General features: G+C 37.4%; 1 protein-coding gene and 1 pseudogene across 12 annotated transcripts; one reads left to right on the top strand and one right to left on the bottom strand.

Moving 5' to 3' along the window:
* Window positions 1-640: 640 nt before the first annotated feature.
* LOC100803739 (uncharacterized) lies at window positions 641-1,895 on the bottom strand (annotated as a pseudogene).
* A 5,723-nt stretch (window positions 1,896-7,618) lies between these two features.
* On the top strand, window positions 7,619-18,658 carry LOC100820624 (high mobility group B protein 14). Of its 12 annotated transcripts, none has more exons than XR_005892611.1 (7): window positions 7,619-7,790; window positions 9,972-10,016; window positions 10,530-10,710; window positions 10,924-11,004; window positions 11,796-12,282; window positions 17,806-18,138; window positions 18,413-18,658. XR_005892611.1 is itself a non-coding variant. In XM_014779103.2 (5 exons), exons 1-4 carry the CDS (start codon window positions 7,713-7,715, stop codon window positions 18,055-18,057), a joined length of 456 nt encoding a protein of 151 aa, XP_014634589.1. In that variant the 5' UTR covers window positions 7,619-7,712; the 3' UTR covers window positions 18,058-18,138; window positions 18,413-18,658. The 12 variants fall into 12 exon arrangements, 2 of the variants coding, with proteins under 2 accessions (XP_014634589.1, XP_006585506.1); XR_005892613.1 differs by having other exon boundaries at window positions 11,093-12,282; XR_005892608.1 differs by lacking the exon at window positions 10,530-10,710 and having other exon boundaries at window positions 11,093-12,282.
* The last annotated feature ends 2,135 nt before the right edge of the window (window positions 18,659-20,793 follow it).

Genomic DNA, 20,793 nt, shown 5'->3' with positions numbered 1-20,793 from the left:
TAAGAATGTTTTTTGGTTTTTTTTTTTCTCTACTTATTAGAGCCCCACCAGCTAGTTAATTAGGGAAGCACCTTGGGAAACAACTTTTAAATGAATCCCAACAGAGTTAATTATGGAAGCTACAATTAATTGCAAAAAATGTGAGAACAAGATTGATGAAGAATCAACTTTGTTGTGGTGTTAATATGTCCTGCTCCATAAACTCTCTCAGATATCACTCTGGTAGTAAATGAGGCAAAGCAGTAATTCAAGATCAAATGAAAAATATTGATAAATTTATACCCCGTGTTTTGTAAATTGTAATACTTATCTTCTCAGAATGAAGGTGTCATAAATTCAGTAGTACTAAATCATGTGATATATATCAGGCTTTTCCATTTTGATAGTTTTAACGTATATCAATTTTATGTGATTGGTGTCATTAATTTTAAAAGTAATTATTAAATCATTTTGGATTAATCTAAAACTAACTGATATGATCTATACGATAAGAACAATATTTAATCTAACAAGCTAGATTCGGAATGAAATTATCTAACAAAAAGTTATTTAATAGTGCAAGCAAGTATAAGTATATATATATATATATATATATATATATATATATATATATATATATATATGATATCTTATTCTTAATATTAAAGTAATTATTTTGCACCCTGGAACATACCTTCCGGGAAGCAAACCAAAGGTCGGGGCATCCTTTGCAAAGATGGGGGCTTCATCCTCGGGTGGAATGGAAGTGTTTCACGAGGTACCCTAATTTAGTTCCCTACAGGGTTTTGAAGTCGTTATCATATCACTCGTATAGAGTGCGGATCCAACATCCAAGTATGATTGAGGGAATGCATATCTATTTCTGACTTTGAGAAAACATAAGTATATATCTATTACATTCTTTGTCCTATAATAATTATAATATAAGAAAAAAAAAACTGTCATTTTAATATATATCAATTATTTTTTTTACTTATATTTCTTGTAATATTAATAATTTGAGTTAAAAAAATAAATTAATGATAATAACATTAATTTTATAAAAAAATTATTCTATTTTATTTATTGATTGATTTTTTTGTGTAAAGATTAGTCATCGCAACGCAGTATATGTGTGGCAAGCAATGAAGATACAGCCTAAGTGGATATGAAATGAAGATACACACCCAACTAAAGCCCATGGATCTAAATAGTAAATACCACCACCAAAAAAGAGAAAGAAAAAAAAAAGTAAAATTGAAAGTAGAGACATATGAAAACACACACACACGAATACCTCGTATCAGTTAAACTTGAGACCGTCGAAAGTCTGGGATCCGGTTCCGCTGTTGTTGAAGGAGCTAAGTGTTCCAGAGTGGGCCACGGCACGGTCTGGTTTCCAACAAGGTAAGCTAAACGCAATCTGTTTAGCGCTAGATCTGTCAACATAGAGAATCTCTGCGCCCCTGAAAGTTTGCAAGCCTGATTCGAGGTTGTTGAAGGAATACTCAGTTCTAGTGCTCTTAATCGTTGCATGGCTAAAATCCGTTGACATGTTTTCGTAGTTGTTGTAGGACTCTATAGTTCCAGAGAACTGGACAACGGGATTTGCAATGTGGTGGGATTATTGGGGATCGAACTGGTGCTGCTCATTACAAAAGATTGTTGCTAAGAAGAAGAAAAAGAAAAAGAAGAACAAGAACAAGAAGAAGGGTTGGGAATAATATAAAAGATGTTAGTTGTGCTGCTACGCTTGCCATTGCTTCCATTTGCCATGTTGCTTAATTAATTGTTTGGTTCATATTCAACTTATAAAGAAAATAAGAGTGGGATTTGGCTTTTTAATTTTTCCTTTCTTGCTATGGATCCAAGAGAAACCAGACTATGTATGAGAGAATGTGAGTGTTTGCCGGGAATACGAAACTACCCAGGAAAACAGCTAAAAAGCAACTAATTTTTCTCTTAATGTATATATAGACCCACACAAACCATAATAAGTTACATTTTAATCATTTCATACACCAATATATAACCACCTCGAATCCAACTGGATTGATCATCTAAGTCTTTTTTGGAGGTACTTTTCCCGACACCGGGTTATGAGATCAGAGATTCTACTCAACTATAGTAACCTTAACTCGACCACAACTCAACCAGAACATTTGGCACCCATCATGGGACCAAAGATGGTAGCAACAAAGAGATGTGATCCCAAGTCGTCTATATGCTCCACTCGAGTGAAGACATTAGCCATGCAGGAAATCAGAACACAGATAAAACAATTACGCAAGAAAATTTAGGCTAACTTAGAGGTCTCGAGGCAAAAGCACGAAGCAGACATGTGGCGATTAAGGGAGGAGAACGCAAACCTAATAGGCTTGTCATCCATCATCCACCTCCACCACCCCCACCACAATCTCCATCCTTTCAAGCACCTACCCATGCCGAAACGTGAAACCAAAAAAATCATACTCAATTCTCCTCCTACAGTAATCGGGAGGAAACCTCAATCCACTCCAGACTTAGGTCCCTCAATATCCACAATGTCATTCACTTGCACCCGTTTGTCGATGACATCATGGACATACCTCTGTCCATAACCTGGAAGTCATTGAATATTGAAAGATATGATACTACATCAAATTTGGATGAACATCTAGACGCATATACCAGTCAGGTAAATGTTAACTCGTTGGCAAGTGTACCAAATTGTCACAAATAGTAAAGTACTCGGAAGTTCGAGTGTCGAATTCACAAAGACTTTGTTATACTTAGATTAATGCAAACCCAATTTAAAAGCAATAGATAAATAAATTAAGATAAAGATAATAAAATATAGGAGATAAGATAAAGATTTAAAAGAAAAGATAAAAGATTTAAAGATCAAAATAGAAGATAAAATATTTAAATTAAGGTATGATAAAGATAAGAGAAAATAGAAGATAAAAGATAAGATAAGAAAAGTAAAAGATAAAAATAGAAGATAAAAGAAATAAAATCAGAATTTGATAAGGTTGGGACATGGCCTGCCTTGTTTGCCGAGGATGTATGAGTTTATAATTTTTCTTTATCAATTTAGGTGACTCTGTTCTACCCACATCTGTTCAGTTACTTGCCCCTGATTCCTCAGGATGAAGCCTATTTTATTTATCTATCTTTCAAATTCCTTTGCAAAGACTCAACAAATAAAATGCATGAAGTATGAATTCTAGATGTTTGCAAGAATGCATGGACATAAAATAATCATTCTATTCCTAGCAATGATTTTCTTATGAAATCCTTTCTTTTTGTTCTACTAGAAGTTACTCTCTTCCGAGCGTCTAACCCCTAAAACCAATGCATGCATACCTTCTTTAAATCTTATTTAGAAGAAGTTACCTTCTCCCGAGCGTCTAATCCCTAACAGAATATAAAGATGAATAATGCAAGATAAAAGCAGAAAAGATAATAAAATAGAAAACACATTTGCATTGATAAATAGTGAGTACATCATACATCACTTGGCTTTTAGGCCTCCCAGGCCCTAACTAGGGGTTTAGCCACTCATGGCCATTGAGGGCTTTACAATGGATGGGGTATAAGAACTGATGGGATAAGAGGAGTGAAATAAAGAAAAAGAGTAAATGAAACCCAGGAGAGGGGGTTCTCTGATGTTTTTTCTTCTACTTGATTTGACTCCTTTTTTTATAGTTGTTGTAGTGAACTTGGGCCTGATGCTAAAAATCTTCCTTTTTGATATTTTTGATATCTTTTGGATTTGTTTTGCTTGTAATCATATCTTCTTGAGACTTCCTGATATTTTGGATATTTTCTCAATCTTTTTCTCTTTTAATCTCTCCTTTTCATATTTGTAAGCCATAAATAAGAAAAATATCAAATCTTAATATTTAAGCCAAAGATAACTGCTAAATAAATATTTTTAAAGATGTTTTCAATATATTTTTATCATCAAAATAACTCATATTTAGCAGTTATTAGTAAACTTATATTCAAACAACAATGTTGTGTTGTGTAAGGTCTTCCCCACCTTCCTCAAGGGACCAACACTAATGTGGTACAAACACTTACCTCTGCGATCTATTGATTCATTCACAACCTTAGCCCAATGTTTCAAACTACAATATGAAATTAGTCGTCTTTATCGCACAACATATGTAGCTTTACTCAATCTGTGGCGAGCTAATAACGAATCGTTGTGGTTATTCATGGAAATATGCGGTCGTCTCTGTCAAAATTAGAGATCTCCGATCACAACATTGAAACCTAGGTTGTTCGCTGTAATCTCTGTCGGAAGCAACCCAAAGATTTGGACAAACTCAAAGCGAGAGCAACAGGATATATCCAAATAGAGGAATTGTCTACTTTTCGCAACCAAATATGTTCTGAAGGGTCATCCCTAGGACCTGGAATGCAACTCACGTCTTAATACAATTAAAAACGAGTAACGTACTTTTTTTCCTACTTCAGTATTTTTTCCCACTTGTAAAAAAAAAAAGTTTTTGCTGAAGAGGTTTTAACAAGGCTAACCTGAGTATCTATGTAAAAGGATGATCCGTTATGAACTAAATCATCAATGAAATTCTTTTACACTATACATTGCCCAAGTCATATGTTTGTTCATCTATTTTGTTATCTACTAGTGTATTTAATAGTATATGTCGAGATTAGTTAATAATGACCAGAGGTTGGATCTGAACCTTAGCTTTTTCAAACACTTCTCAAGAAGTCGAATCCGAATCTCAGTTTCTTCAAAGAAAACATTCACCTAGTATAAAACAACGATATGTAAGGAAAATTAGAATTCATCTCAAACTTGCATAACATATATGTCCAATTTATTCAACTCAACAATACCCATCATGCGAGTTTAGTGGGCTTATGTACCGTACAACCCATGAACTTAGCACGTGATCAAAAGACCAAGGTCTCCATCGTGATCAGATGACACATAAAACTCTATCGATCATAATGAACTCAAAGCTTGGTGACTTATGTATCATACAACTCATGAACCCAACAGTTACTCGACTAGTGGTGCTTATGTATTGTACGACCCATGAACTCAGCAAGTCGTGACCACTAGCTCCCCACACTCGTGCACAACACTTAGAAGATTAGTTAGTCAATGTAGCCTCCTCAAGGTCGAACATGTAAATATAGACCCAAAGAAAACACAACAAAATACATTTTAATCATTCCATACATCAATGCATAAGCACCTCGGACCCAACTGACTTGATCTTCGGAGTTTTTCTTGCAAGTACTTCCCCTGACACCGGGTTAGGAGATCGGAGATTCCATTCAGCCACAGTTCACCTTAACTTGACCACAACTCAGCTAGAACTCAGCCAAAACTCGATCACAACTCAGTCGAAACTCGACCATAACTCAACCAAAACTCGATCACAACACAACCAGAACACACTTTTTCCATTTACAATACTTAAATTTGAGAATTTATTTAAAAAGATGGAAACAACTTATGTAATGATATATAAATAAATAATCATGGAGGAGAACAATGATGTCTACTGTCTAGGACAAAATGAGAGAATTTGAGAGGAGGAATACAAAGTTATTACCTGTTAGTAGATTGAGTCACGAAACTGACATAGGCATGAAACAATAAACAATTAACATCAACAATCAACATATGAGTACATACATTGCACAAATAACTTGACTTATCGTTGACACTTGAATACTTAATGACTCAATTGTATCTATTTAAATTGAGTCATAATAGTACAATAACAAAAAAAGATGAGTCACCAATTTCTTTTAAGTCATTGAAAATCACATTTTGTCGTATCTAATCACATATCACTTTCACGCTACTTTATTTTTTCATTTTTATCTCAACTGTCACAGTTCACGAGCACAACATGTTAGATGTGACTGAGTGTGTGACAGTCAATGAATGACCTGATTTTCTAGAAGAAGAAAATTTGAAACCAAAGATCACTCAACCTTTTTTTATTTATTTAAAATGAGTTATATTGTTAAACTTTTTGATGAATGACCCGAGTTATATTGTTAAACTTTTTGCCCATATGTTTAGTTTTTTGGCTTAATTAATAAAAATTAATAGTAACTTTTTATTCAGAAGCCTAAAGTTGTTTGAATTATAATTATTTTATCATTATTTTGAAAATTGAATAAAACTGATCGATTCAATTGAAAATCAGTTTGTTGACTAGTCTGTCTACTTAATAAAACTGGTTGTTGAGAATCAGTCAAATAATCCCCCAAAACCTGTACAAACTAGTGTAAACATATATTAAAAAATATTTTTAAAATAAATAAAAAGATATTTACCTCAATCATAGGCTGATCCTAGTGAATTGAACACCTCCTGATTACTTCTTTTAAACCTTAACTTCACAATAAAAATTTACTATAAAATGAATAAAATATAATGGAGTTAGAATCTCATTAAGTGATAATATCATTTGCGATAATTTTTTTTAGTTGTATATTGTGAAAAAATATGATTCACCATCGTCTCTTAATACAACTAAATACTTAAATTTTTCATCAAAATTTTATTTTTATTACTATAAAAATTACAATAAATATTATATTTTTGTCATTTTACTTTATTTTCATTTATATAAATAAACATTTTAAATAGTAGATGATAAAAAAGTGTTTATTACTACTATAATGAATTTATTGTCACTTTCTTCAATTAAACTTTATTAAATAGAACTAAATTACTAATTTGATTAAAATAAATATATTTTGAATAGAATTTACTTAAATAGCTAGGAATGTCTTAAAAAGGAAATATACGAAAAAAATGACAACAAACACTTCTATAAATATAAATATCAAACTTTTGAGTTTTGAGGTTATAATTCAACACATGCAAACAATTTTAAAACTGAAAAATAAATAAAAATTAAACGGTTAGTGCTTCATTTAAAAATTAATATTTTTAAAAGAATAGAATTGTTTTTTTTTCCAAGTAATTGAATAAAAGATTTAGCTAACTTATAAAAAAAGAGTAGGGCTTTTCTTGGCCCACCCAATGTTTTTCTTGTACATCCAACATTTTTTTATCATTTCCAAAATTACCCTGGCAACGGATTTGTAATTCACAAGCTTACGGATTTTTAATTTTTGTTAAACATGTTTTAGAAATTAATAGTCCATGTAAGATTTAAATATGTGGCTTTCAAGATATTAACACAACACTCTAACCAATTGAGCTAATAGATCAATTATATTATAAAATAATTAATTTTGCTATATATAACACTAAAATTTCTATTTTATATTTAATGCACATGTAAATTTTCATAATAAATTTTGATAATAACGTAAAAGTTACATTTTCGAGTCTTGCATGGGCCTTTAGTTTTAAAATAATTTGTAAAACATATTTTTTTAAAAATTTAAAAAAAATCGGTGAGGCTATTATAGATTCGCAATCCATCATATGAACTTTACATAAGGACATTTTGGAATTGTGCATCTTGTGCTGGGTGCACAAGAAAAATGTTAGGTGCACAAAGCAATTGGCGAAAGAGGATACTTTTTGCAGACGGGAATTGGGCCTAGGCCCGGGCCCATGTACAAAGAAATATATCATAGGAAGATGTCATTAACGTTACTTATATTTTGTTCGGTGAATTTTTAACGTTAGCATTTCTAGGACGCGTTCATTAATTTTTATATAAAAATTCAAAAATCACAGCCACCACCAGTATGGTCTGGTTTCGTCTTCAATGAAACTAGAATATGAGAGAGAGGAAGAAGAAGATAACAAAAGGGAAAATCAGCTTCTTGACTGGACTACTATGAAGGTGAGTTCAGTCAATTTCTTTTTAAACTCTGCGATGCTAAATTTAGCCGTGTCACTCGTCTGAATTTCTTCTTTTTTTTGTGATCTTTGGGGCCTTTATCACTGCCACATCTCTTTCTTTCTCTCTTGATCTTATTTTGTTATGAGTGTATTCTTTCTTTTGCCAAATATTTTTCGGAGTTGATTTGAGGTAACTGGTGTGTGTTCCTCAAGCAAATGCCCTTTGTCCCAAAATCATGTTTAATGTTTTGAGGCAATTTCTTTGTCTGCTACAGTAATGGGGGTTTCTTTAAACCATAGTTTTGGAATTTTCGTTTTAAATTGTTTTCCTATTGGCTACATTGTTTGGTTTTACACTGTCTGGTTCTTCTTTATTCAAGAACGCACGATATTGTGCAAGAATAGGTATTACGGTATATATAAACCCTAAAAGGTTGACCCTGACAATGAAAACAGAAAAACATTGATGCTACTATGAGATGAATTCTTTATTTGTCGCTTGAAGAAGGATGCAATTTTTTATGCTTAATTATCCTAAAACAAACTAAAACGGTATGTTTGAGTTGTCACTTAATCCAGTTGCAAGTTGAATTTATTATTTAACATCAGAAAAAAAAAAGATGGTGTTTTTTTTATGCTCATCGATCCTAAATTGAATGGTATTTTTGAGTTTAACTTTAATGTGACTGAAAGATCCTAAATTGAATGGTGTTTTTGAGTTTAACTTTAATGTTGACTGAAAGATGACTTTTGTATTCAATATTAGGAAAAGACAATACTTATTTAAGCTTAATGATCCTTAGTCAGATGATATGCTTGAGTTGTTCCTTAATGTGGGTGCAAGATAAATTTTATATTCATTGTCGAAAAAAGAGATGGTACTTTGAGGCTTAATGATTCGAATCAAATGGTATGCTTGAGTTGTCCTTAAAATGTGAGTGCAAGATGAAATTTATATAAATCGTCCGAAAAAGAGATGGTATTTTAAGGCTTAGTGACCCGAATCAAATGGTATGCTTGAGTTTCCCTTAATGTGGGTGCAAGATGAATTCTATATTCATCATCGGAAAAAGAGATAATATTTTGAGGCTTAATGATCCAAATCAAATGGTATGCTTGAGTTATCCCTTAATGTGAGTGCAAGATGAATTCTATATTCATCATCGGAAAAAGAAATGGTATTTTGAAGCTCAATGACCTGAATCAAATGGTATAATTGAGTTGTCCTTAATATGTGGGTGCCAGATGAATTTTATATTCATCATTGGGAAAAAAAATGCTATTTTGAGGCTTAATGACCCAAAATAAATGGTGTGCTTGAGTCCCTTAATTTGGCTGAATTACATATTCATCATCGGAAAATTCAATACTAACTTCAGTTTTTGTGTCATTTATAAAAATATATAATTTAATCATTAATGGCAAATGGTGAAACTTGTTGGAAGGCCAAAATTCCGCCATATAAACACGCCATTGCACCGCCATGATGGGCTTCCCTTCATAAATTTCCTGAGGCGGTTGGCATAAAAATTGCCACGCCATTCTGCCATTGTGCCACCATGGCCGGTATTTAACAGCATTGACATTCACCACATCATGTTGAACAGTAAAAAAGACCATTCATCTTTAATTGTTGTGACATTTAAACATGATTTTCTTGTGATAGTTTCCTTTCCTTGCTTCTGGCTTGTTTTATTGTTCTATGTTCAACTTCAATATACTGCTATTTACTTTATATGTAGTGCTGCCATTGAATCTTTCATAGTGGCTATATTTAAAAGCCAACAGCTTCTTTCTTATATGGAAAGTCTTCTCTTCAAATTTATTATGTTTACTGTAAGTTCTTTTTCATTCTTAATGGAGGATTTTCGTAAATAATTTCAAGAGCTGAATTCAGATGTAAAGTCAAGGCCTGGATCCCATTCTATTAGTATTTCTTCTAATTTATTTTATACTCTTAATTGCTCAAGAAGAAGGATTGTTGCACAACTAATCATTTACAAATTATAAATTTCTTAAAAGCCAATACAAACTTAAGCATCAATTTTTAAGTTTGCCTGTTGTTTTAAGAGTTAGTGAGAAGTTTTTATACTTCTCTTCTTTTGTGAAACTAGCAGCTCTATTATTATCATTTGCAAAGTAATATTTTTTTTTTGTTTTATTCCGTCCTTTGTTCATTCAGATTGGCAATGCATTTGGAAAGAAGTGGATATCAATGACTAACGAGGTTAATTTTCTTTTGTAGCCTTTCCTTTTTTATTATTGACTTGAATTGCGTTATTATGATTGTGATGTCTGATGGCTGAAAACTGAGCAAATTAGACATGTGAGGAAGAAGAACATTTTTGTTATATTAATATATTTGAAGCAGTTGGAATTAATTGTAACTACTTTTTCATTTCTAGGCTGAGATACTAATAATGGTAACTGATATATTTACTGATATACAGGGGCTCATCCCTTTATTTCCCATTTTCTTCCTTTTAGCATATAGATGTAATGCAGAAGTAGCATAATTGTGTCTTCTGAATAGAATTCTGGGGTGAACTGAGATTTAATGCAGAATTAGATTAAGATACTATGGTTCAGACTATAGTATTAAATTATCTTATTGGGTACATGAAATTTAGCTTTGTTCTTCAGTTTTAGAAAAATGGTATACTCAGAATTGATCATCAAAAAAGATATATATGTAATTATCTTCTATTTCTTGCATTGTTAAATGGTGGCGCCATGGCAGAATGGCGTGGCGGATTTTATGGTAGATAACATTGATGAAACTTTGGTCTTTAACCAATCTCAATGACATCATGTAGCTGACCTATCTGGTGGGATAAAGTTTTGTTGTTCTTGTTGGAAGGACAAGATAGTGCGTGGGGTTTTATCTTGGACTCCCTCAACCACAACAACTACCTTTTGTGGTGTGTTTCTCCTAAAGTTTTTATTAGCACCCATGCTCATTTGCTGATGTTCATTCAAAATCAATATAAAACTAGTTTTTGAAGTTTGCTTCCTGTTTGATTACTTGGCAAAATGGAGCATGAAGTTTGCATATAGTTTATTCATTTAGGTCTTAGCAAATAGAAAAAATTATTTTGGCCGAGTTCTATGTTAACAGCACTTGTATCTGACAGGAGAAGGTTAAATACTATGATATAGCATCAGAAAAGCGTATAGAATTTGATAGAGCAATGGCAGAATTTAACAATAAAATGGTAAGCAATCACTCATTTTCCTTGTTATTGAGTTGTCTCTTATTTGCCTGGTTATGGAATATTCAATTTATTTTCTGCTGCTTGGCAGGAAAGTGGGGAGTAGGATGAAATTGATGAGTAAAGCCACCTTATTTTTCTATAGTCATTTTTTCTTTTGATTCTGTCGTCATTTTCTCTGGGTTGCATATTCTTTTAAGTGTTTGCATCTATTGAGAGATTGGAATTTAACATTTAATTGTTCAAAAGTGGAGGAAAAAAGGGTAAATAGATGATAAAAGTTGGATGGGATTCTGTTCTTGATATTTATGTGATGGCTTCTCAAACTTTAGACCAGGAACTAAATACTATGATGGCATTTCGAAGTTCTAATGGGTCTATAGGTTTATTCCAACACTTGAAGATTCTTAATGCTTTCAGGCAACCTTTTCACATTACTTCCATCTAGCCTTAGTTCTTGCAATTGTGATAAGACACTGATGTTGTCGGGTAGTTCAAACAAGTTACTACAACCCTTCCAATATAGTATTTGTAGGGGCCTTAACCCATCAAACAGGACATGTAGTTGATGTTTGTCAATTACAAATCCACTATCCGAAAGCTTCAACTCCTTGAGAGATATCAAGCATGATAACTCCATTAAAAGATGCCCGAGTCTTAAACCCTCCAGATTGAGCCACTTAAGATTATGCGTACGCCCTATTGATATGTTCAATGTTTGGATTCCTGTATTGCTCAAATCCAAGTTTTCAATTAAATCTGATGACTCTGCAAATTTCTCCAAACTTGAGCAGCCTTTGACACTGATCTTCTCTAGAGATTTTAAATGCTTCTCACCTTCTACTCTCTCAAGCTTTGGACACCTATCGAGTATCAAAGTAACAGGCGTGTCGGAGGATAAAACAGAAGGATGAAGACACCGCAAACTTTCACAACCAGAGAGATTCACCCATTTAAGTCTTGGTGCTGTTATGAATCAAGGTAACTTTCCTAGCTTTCGAGGTCTAGGCACCTCCAGAATCAAGAGAGGGAAGGGAAAACTCTTGTATTATTGCTTTTCTCCATTAGATACATTGTTCTGCTTTATATAGACTTTTTCCTGCTACTAACAATTTCTAATGGGTCTTGTGGCATATTGCCTTGGAGAAAAGGACAAAAACAAAAAAGGAATCAGCTTCCTAACGGAATGGTGCCACCTCAGCCAACAAAGGAGAATTGCTACGTTGCTGCTACGATGCTGATTACCACTCCTGCCTGCTATTTTTCCACAAAATCCTTGAGGTACCGAGGCTTAATAACTCCCCTTTTTGGTCTTGATGCTTTTTCCATGCTGGTCCCTGTTTCTGGCTTGGATTCTACTCCCTGAATTGCTTCTGTGTTTGATTCTATTCCTTGCTCACCATGCTTGATTATGCTTTGCTCTGTATTGCTTTGGGCTGAGTCATTAATTGTAACATTCTCGCCTTCATCGAAAACAACCTTGTCCTCAAGGTTGTAAGTCTCTTTCAAAGTTGCCCATGATTCCCAGGAAGTGTCCTCCGGCAAAAGGCCTGCCCATTGCACCAAGACCATAAGCTTCTTCTCATTTCCTGAGTCCTGCCATTTGGTGTCTAGAATGGTGAGGGGAGTTATGAGAGGGTAGTTATCTTCAGCGGAGGCGGGTAGCGTGGCGGGGGTCTCTTGTGAGGGTGAATGGGGGTGGTAAGGTCGAAGTAGTGAGCAGTGGAAGACAGGATGAATTCTGGAGGAGGCCGGCAGGTCGAGTTTGTATGCGACGGGGCCGATTTTTTGAATAACTTTGAATGGGCCATAGAATTTCTTTGTGAGCTTAGTGTAGTTGCCCCCTGAAACTGTTGACTGTCTGCGAGGTCGTAATTTGACCAAGACAGAGTCCCCTTCAGCAAAGTCAACGTCGCAACGCTTCTTGTCGGCAATGTCTTTCATTCGTTGCTGCGCCTTTTGTAGTTTCTTAGTTAAGCTCCGAATCATGGTGTCGCGGGTGGTGAGCCAAGTATCCACTGCTTCCACCGTGGAATCTCCGGCGAGGTATTGCGGTATATATTCGGGGGCTTCTTGCCAAATGTAACCTCATATGGTGTCATGCCAGTGGCCGAATGGATTGATGTGTTATAAGACCATTCGGCCCACATCAAGAAGCGCCCCCACGTCGTGGGTCTGTGGTGCACAAATGCCCAGAGATATTGTTTGATTATGCGATTCATCACTTCCGTTTGCCCGTCCGTCTGCGGATGGTACGCAATACTCATGCGAAGGGTCGTGCCACTGAGCTTGAATAGCTCTTGCCAGAAGCAACTAACAAAGAGGGGGTCTCTGTCTGATGAGACTTCGCGGCAGGCCGTGAATTTTACCCGAGATCTCCATGAACAATCGGGCTACCTCAAAGGCAGTGTAATGGGCCGGCAATAGCCCCAGGTGGACACCTTTAGAGAATCTGTCAACGACCACTAGCAGGGCCGAATGACCCTTATACGGGGGAAGACCCACGATAAAGTCCAGGGAGAGATCCTCCCAGGGTCTCGCTGGAATAGGCAATGGGCAGAGTAAGCCTGGGCTTCGTTGATGATCGTTCTTGGTCTGTTGGCAGACGAGGCAAGCGGAGATGAACAGCTTGATATCTTGTTTCATTGTTGGCCAAACAAAGTTCTCTGCAATACGAGCTAAGGTTTTGGCGATACCCATGTGGCCCCCAGTAGGGGTTGTGTGAAATTCAGTCAAAATGGAGGAGATGAATGGAGAATCCTTGGGTAACCAGATGCGGCCTTTCTGCAGGATGAGATCGTGGCGAATTGAGCAATCTGGGTAGTCTGTAGGTGTCTCTTGAATCCGGTGGCGGAAATCCAAGAAGGTTGGATTACGACTGAGCTCACTCTTGAGTTCCTGCAAAAAAACGAAATTGGGAATTGTTAGTAGGAGGAGTGTTCCTGCAGTGGGTTCCTCCCGCCAAGAAAGGGCATCCGCCGCCAAGTTGGTGCTGTCGGCGCGGTACTGAATGGTGAAGTCATAGCCTAAGAGGCGGGTCAGATAGCGGAGTTGTTCCGGCGTCTGGACAGCCTGAGCCATGACTTCTTTCAGGCTGCAATTATCCGTTAGGATTGTAAAGGGGTGGCCCAAAAGGTATTGACGCCATTTCTTAATGGCGGCAGTGATGGCGGCGAACTCTCTTACATAAGTGGACGCACGAAGGAGGGTGGAGGAGAATTGTTGATTGAAGAAGGCAATGGGGTGATTGCGTTGGGATAAGACGGCACCCATTCCCATGCCGGAAGCATCTGTTTCCACTATAAAGGGAATGGAGAAATCTGGCAAGCTGAGCACCGGAGCGCGGCACAAGGCGTCCTTGAGTTGGCGGAAGGCTCGGTCAGCTGCCTCGGTCCACTGAAAGGCATCCTTGATCAGGAGTGCGGTTAAGGGGGCAGCAATGGAAGACTAGCCCTTGATAAATTTGCGATAAAAACCAGATAATCCCAAGAAGTCGCGCAAGGCTCGAACAGATTGGGGAGTTGGCCATTGTTGAACTGCTTCAATCTTAACTGGCATGGGTTCAACGCCGCATTTGGAGACAATATGCCCCAGGTACTCGACCTGGGCGGTTGCGAATGAGCATTTTGAGAGCTTGAGGAAGAAGTGGTTGGCACAGAGGACTTCAAATGTAGTCTGCAAGTGGTCTAAGTGCTCCGGCAAGGTTTTGCTGTAAATTAATATATCATCGAAGAAGATGATAATGAACTTACGCAGGTAAGGGCTAAAGGTGGTATTCATGGTTGCTTAGAATGTTGATGGTGCGTTACATAAGCCGAAGGGCATGACGAGGAACTCATAATGGCCCTGATGAGTCCTGAATGCCGTCTTACTTATATCGGATTCCGCCATTAAAATCTGGTGGTAACCTTGCATAAGGTCGAGCTTGGAGAACCAGGTGGCACCGCCCAACTCATCGAGGAGCTCGTCAATTGTCGGGTTCGGGAAACGGTCTTTAATGGTCAAAGCATTGAGGGCTCAGTAGTCAACACAGAATCTCCAGGAGCCATCTCGCTTTTTGATCAAGAGCACCGACGACGAGAACGGGCTCGTGCTCGGGCGAATGATGCCTTGTTGAAGCATCACAGAGACTTAGGCCTCAATTTCCTATTTCTGAGAATAAGGATATCTATAGGGCTTGACGTTGACTGGGGGTGATGTGGGGTGAAGGTGTATGCGATGGTTTGTCGGGCGAGAAGGGGGTAAGGACAGGGGAGAATGGAATAGGTGATATGAATCCTCATGTCCTCATCAATAGGGTTGCAAATTGGTGCAGCAGTGGTTGAATTTCTGGGGGGATGGTGGAGGAGGGTGGAGTTGGGGAGTAGAGACGAATATGGAAGAAATCACTGATGGCATCAGTCTGGACCATGCGGCGGAGCTGTGGGGAAGAGATAGCTTCGAGGTCACGGTTAGTGTCACTGTGTAATTCGATAATGGTTCCATGATGAACAAATTTCATTTTTAATGTATTATAGTCAGTCAAAATTGGCCCAAGGGATTTTAGCCAGTGAACGTCGAGAACGACATCGACGCCGGAAAGTGGTAGCACATGGAGGTCAGTGATGAATGTGTGACCTTATTTGGATGGGCGTAGCTGGGCAAAGGAGATGGCAATCAAGTTCATTGCCATTCCCGACAAGGACGCGCAGAGGAGGTGTGGGTTGCATTGGTAGACCCAGGTGGCGGACCAGGCGGTTTTGCACGAAGTTGTGCGTGCTGCCGCCGTCGACCAAGATGATGACGGCATGGGTTGCTATTCGGCCGACAAGGCGTAAAGTTTCCGGGGCGGAGTGACCCACTAAGGCACAGAAGCTTATTTGGGCCTTGGGCTGTTCGGGTTGGGGCGGGTCTTCGGGTTCCGGGTTAGGGTCAGGTATAAAGGGGTCTAGGGTTGTTGAGTTAGGGTCTTTGTCTGCGATAAGAACGAAAAAACGCGAGGCACAACGATGCCCTCACGTAAACTTTTCGTCGCAGTTAAAGCAGAGTCCCTGCTCGCGGCGGCTTGCCATTTCGGCGGGGGTGAGGCGTTTTAGTGGAACAGGTGGTGGTTTCGGTGGAGTTGGTAACAAAGGAAGTGGTGAGGGTGCAGGGGAAGGTGGAGAGAGAGGCAAGGTTGGTGGTGGGTGTGATTACGACGGCGTGGGTCGCTATTCAGCCGACAAGGCGTAAAGTTTCCGGGGCGGAGTGACCCACTAAGGCACAAAAGCTTATTTGGGTCTTGGGCTGTTCGGGTTGGGGCGGGTCTTCGGGTTCCGGGTTAGGGTCAGGTATAAAGGGGTCTAGGGTTGCTGAGTTAGGGTCTTTGTCTGCGATAAGAACGAAAAAACGCGAGGCACAATGATGCCCTCGCGTAAACTTTTTCGCAGTTAAAGCAGAGTCCCTGCTCGCGGTGGCTTGCCATTTCGGCGGGGGTGAGGAGTTTTAGTGGAACAGGTGGTGGTTTCGGTGGAGTTGGTAACAAAGGAAGTGGTGAGGGTGCAAGGGAAGGTGGAGAGAGAGGTAAGGTTGGTGGTGGGTGTGTTGGCGGTGGTGGGGGGAAGGTCTGGGTGGCGTGACCACGGAATGGCCGGCGAGTGTCTACCAGCTTCTCCTCCTGGAGTCGTGCGAGCCCGATGGCGTGGACAATGGTGAGGGGTTGGAGGGCTTGCACCTCGTGGCAAATGTCGGGCTCGAGACCAGAGATGAAGCAGCTTAGCAGCAAAGACGGCGAGAGGCCAACAATGCGGTTAGCCAAGGCCTCGAATTGCGTCAGGTACTGAGTGACTGTCCCTTTTTGCGTGAGCTTGAAGAGGATCCCGGTAGGGTCCTCGTATGGAGAATGCGCAAAACGGGCCTCAACGGCTTCCAGAAAGCTTGGCCAGGTGGTGAGTTGGTGGTTACGGGTGAGCCATTGAAACCATGCCAATGTTGGGCCCTCCATGTAGGAGGCGATGGTAAGCTTTTCAGATTCGGGGGTGGAATGGTAGGCAAAAAATTGGGTGATTTTGAAAATCCACCCTGAGGGGTCCGAGCCATCAAAGCGTGGGACATCAAGCTTCATTTTGTGAGCATGGTTGGGTGAGGTGGTGATGACAGGGTTGGGTGAGGAAGAAGAAGGTGAGTGGGTGGAATGAGCTGTGTTTTCGAGGTTGGCGACACGGAGGAGTAGATCCTCGAGCTTGTTGGCAACATGGATTTGGGTGGCTGCTAATTTGGCTATGGCATCTTCAATACGGTCTAGGCTTGCTTTGTCGGGGTCAGCCATGGGAGGGTGACAATGAAAGCACCAAATTTGCTATGAATCAAGGTAACTTTCCTAGCGTTCGAGGTCTAGGCACCTCCAGAATCAAGAGAGGGAAGGGAAAACTCTTGTATTATTGCTTTTCTCCATTAGATACATTGTTCTGCTTTATATAGACTTTTTCCTGCTCCTAACAATTTCTAATGGGTCTTGTGGCATATTGCCTTGGAGAAAAGGACCAAAACAAAAAAGGAATCAGCTTCCTAACGGAATGGTGCCTCCTCAGCCGACAAAGGAGAATTGCTACGTTGCTGCTACGATGCTGAGCACCACTCCTGCCAGCTATTTTTCCACAAAATCCTTGAGGCACCGAGGCTTAATAATTCCCCTTTTTGGCTTTGATGCTTTTTCCATGCTGGTCCCTGTTTCTGGCTTGGATTCTGCTCCCTGAATTGCTTCTGTGTTTGATTCTATTCCTTGCTCACCATGCTTGATTATGCTTTGCTCTGTATTGCTTTGGGCTGAGTCATTAATTGTAACAGGTGCCTTGGACAAATCTGGAACTTCTTCAAACTGTTTGCATTCACCAAGCTCAATTTCCTGTAAATAGTCAAGTTCCTGTAAAAAATTCAAAAGGAGAGAGACATCACAACGGAAAATCCTCAAAAAAGGAAGAAAAAAAATGTAAACATGTGCACATACCTATCTTTCTTTACCTGGATCCCCTGCCAAAGTTGTTTAAGTTTGCTGTGTGGCATTGGAATCTCAACAAGAAACTTAGCAAAGAAAGGTGATGGAGACTGAAAAGGGTATCCAATCCACTCAATGTACCTCAGTTGATCAGAAAATGGCTCAAGAGTAGCAGGAAGGTCGAGGTATGTATTACTAGAACTCTGACCCAAGGTGTTGTGAAATTTCAGAAATCTTAAGGTTTTCATCTTTGTGAACGTGTCAGCATGCAAAAGCAAATCTTTAATGAGAGACAAATTTAATGCTATACCTTGAATTGCATCAGTTCCCTGACAAAACACAAAAAAAGTAAATAACATCAATTTTTCTATATTAAAACATGTCCTATAAAAGGTCAGTGTTTCTTTTGCTTACCTTGTTTGATTTAATCACTTCATGAGCTTCATTATCTTTTTCCAGGATCTTCTCTACATGCTTGACGTACTATCTCCAAAGCCGTTTGTTGCAGCAAGTCATGCATTTGTATTGTTTTGCTTTGTCAAAGCTTTGTCTTTAAGATCTTTTATTCTACTAGTTGCCGCAAAACCACAGGCATCTAATATCCTTATGACATGATCTTCCATTTTTCCTTTTAAAAAAAAAATACAATGTCTAGAAATATATTCTTTTGTGGATCATCTAATCCAGTGCAGCTCTCTTTGAACACGTTGTGAATTTTGTCATTTGGATACTTGTTGAGTTTCTTTAAAATACATTCCCAAAAACTCAGGGTTCCTTCGTATGAAGATATGAAGCCAAAGCTTTAAGCGCTAATGGAATGCCACCAGCGCATTTAACTGCATTGTTTGAGAGACTCTGGAAACGTTCTGGGGGATGCTCATTCTTGAAGGCTTTAAAAATTCTGGATTTTTCCATTTCTTGACCTTGTATCTACGTTCAACTTTTCCATCAAGCAATTTCCTATTTCTTGTTGTTATGATGAGCCTGCTATAGCGATATTGGTCACCAAACTCTGAACATAAAGACTCCAAGGAGTCTAAACTATCCATACCATCAAGAACAATCAAAACCTTCACCAACAAACGAGAGAAGAGCAAGTATTAATGTTAAACGTTCACCAACAAGCGGATTTCTGAAGTTAAATTGGGTGTCCTCTACTCTGAAGCTTAGAAATACATCGTACTTTTCCCCGAAGGAAGACTGCATATCCAAATTGCCAATGCCAAATCAGCTAGTTACGCTAATTAGTTAGAATTCTACCTCAAGTTTCTTACCTGCTATTCATGGGCAAAAGTATTAGTTTGGAGTCATTTTCCAAACTATTTATCAAAAGGAGGTTGTTTTCAAACTATTTATCGAGGGGGTCGGCTTTTATTTGCATTACACTAAAGACAAGGTCGCAATTCAATAGGGAGAAGACATGTGGCATTGAGTTGTGTTGTGTCAAAAGCTTTGCGCAATGGATTGCTGTGACGCAATCACTTTTGGACAGGCGATGTCAGTGTGTGCTTTCGGCAGCGTGTGTTGCTACAGTTGCAGTGACACAATCACTCTTGATTTTATTTTTTTTTGGATCTTCACACTCAGTTTCATCAAAGAAAATTAAGACATCTCATAATTTAGAATTCAACCTAAAAATAAGAAAGATGTGGTAAAAAATTACTTACATCAAAGATAAAACTTAAATACCATCACATAATTATATTGTAACTTCAACACATTAATTACTTGTTAAAATTCTCTTGATTTTAAGTGAAATGAATAATATGTACACTAATATCATCTAACTATGTGCAAACCATTATATATAATACATTTATTTACTTTAAAATAATTTATTTTAAAAGTTATTTATAATATTTTTTATTAATTGAAATTAGTTTTTTTTACACTAACAATACATCTTTATTAAATTTTTATAAGTATTAGCTAATTAGTATTGATTTTGTAAAATAGTTTATTGCTTGATTTCTTTTAAAAATATTATTAATTGTCATTTTACAAAATTAAGAATTAAAATGATAGTTTTATAATTAAACAAAAATATGAAAATTTTGTGAAAGTTAGAATTTAAGTGACCTGACCAATATTATAAAAAATAAAAAGTTTCACCATATAGATTATTTCAAATTAAATAGTGATATTAAGTTTGAATTATATATATATATATATATATATATATATATATATATATATATATATATATATATAATTACATTAGATAATTAAAAAATTATCTCTAATAATAATTTTGTGACTGGATCGGAATTTTTTTTGTCACTATTTTCTTAATTATTCAATCAATATTTGTTTTAAATTTTTTTTACAGTAGAACAGTAATTGACATTTGAGTTAGGTAGTGATTCTTTTTTTGATCCCACAAATAGCGTGAACAATTTTACAATATAATAGTAATTGACATTTGAGGGACACACTATAATATTTATAATACTTAAATAATTTTTTTAACAAACGGGATTACACCTTAATAAGAACATTTTATCTTCTGAGGACAGAAATACTATATAGCAACGTCCATTAAATAAAACTGAGTGTGAAGATCTAGAAAAAATAAAATCAAGATTGGTTGTGCCACTGTAGTTGTAACAATACATGCTATCGAAAGCGCTGACATAGCCTGTTCAAAAGTGATTGCGCCACTGCAGTTGTAGCAATCCATGGCGCAAAGCTTTTGACACAACACAACTCAATGACAGATGTCATCTCCCCGTTGAATTGTGCGTCTGGCTTTGACGCAATGCAAATAAAAATATACCCCCTCGGTAAATAGTTTGAAAACAACTCCCTTTTAATAAATAGTTTGAAAAAAGATCCCAAAC

The sequence above is a fragment of the Glycine max genome, chromosome 8 (genome assembly GCF_000004515.6).
Source record: "Glycine max cultivar Williams 82 chromosome 8, Glycine_max_v4.0, whole genome shotgun sequence".
In the NCBI taxonomy this organism is placed as follows: domain Eukaryota; kingdom Viridiplantae; phylum Streptophyta; class Magnoliopsida; order Fabales; family Fabaceae; genus Glycine; species Glycine max.
Note: the sequence above shows the minus strand (reverse complement) of the source record. Positions and strands in the feature narration are given on the sequence as shown.

Bases quoted from the DNA above. Each gene is read 5' to 3' on its own strand.
- LOC100820624 (XM_014779103.2), top strand. From the start codon at position 7,713: ATGAAACTAGAATATGAGAGAGAGGAAGAAGAAGATAACAAAAGGGAA. The intron at 7,791-9,971 runs GTGAGTTCAGTC...TTGTTCATTCAG, and splicing joins TTGACTGGACTACTATGAAG to ATTGGCAATGCATTTGGAAA. The intron at 10,017-10,923 runs GTTAATTTTCTT...TGTATCTGACAG, and splicing joins GGATATCAATGACTAACGAG to GAGAAGGTTAAATACTATGA.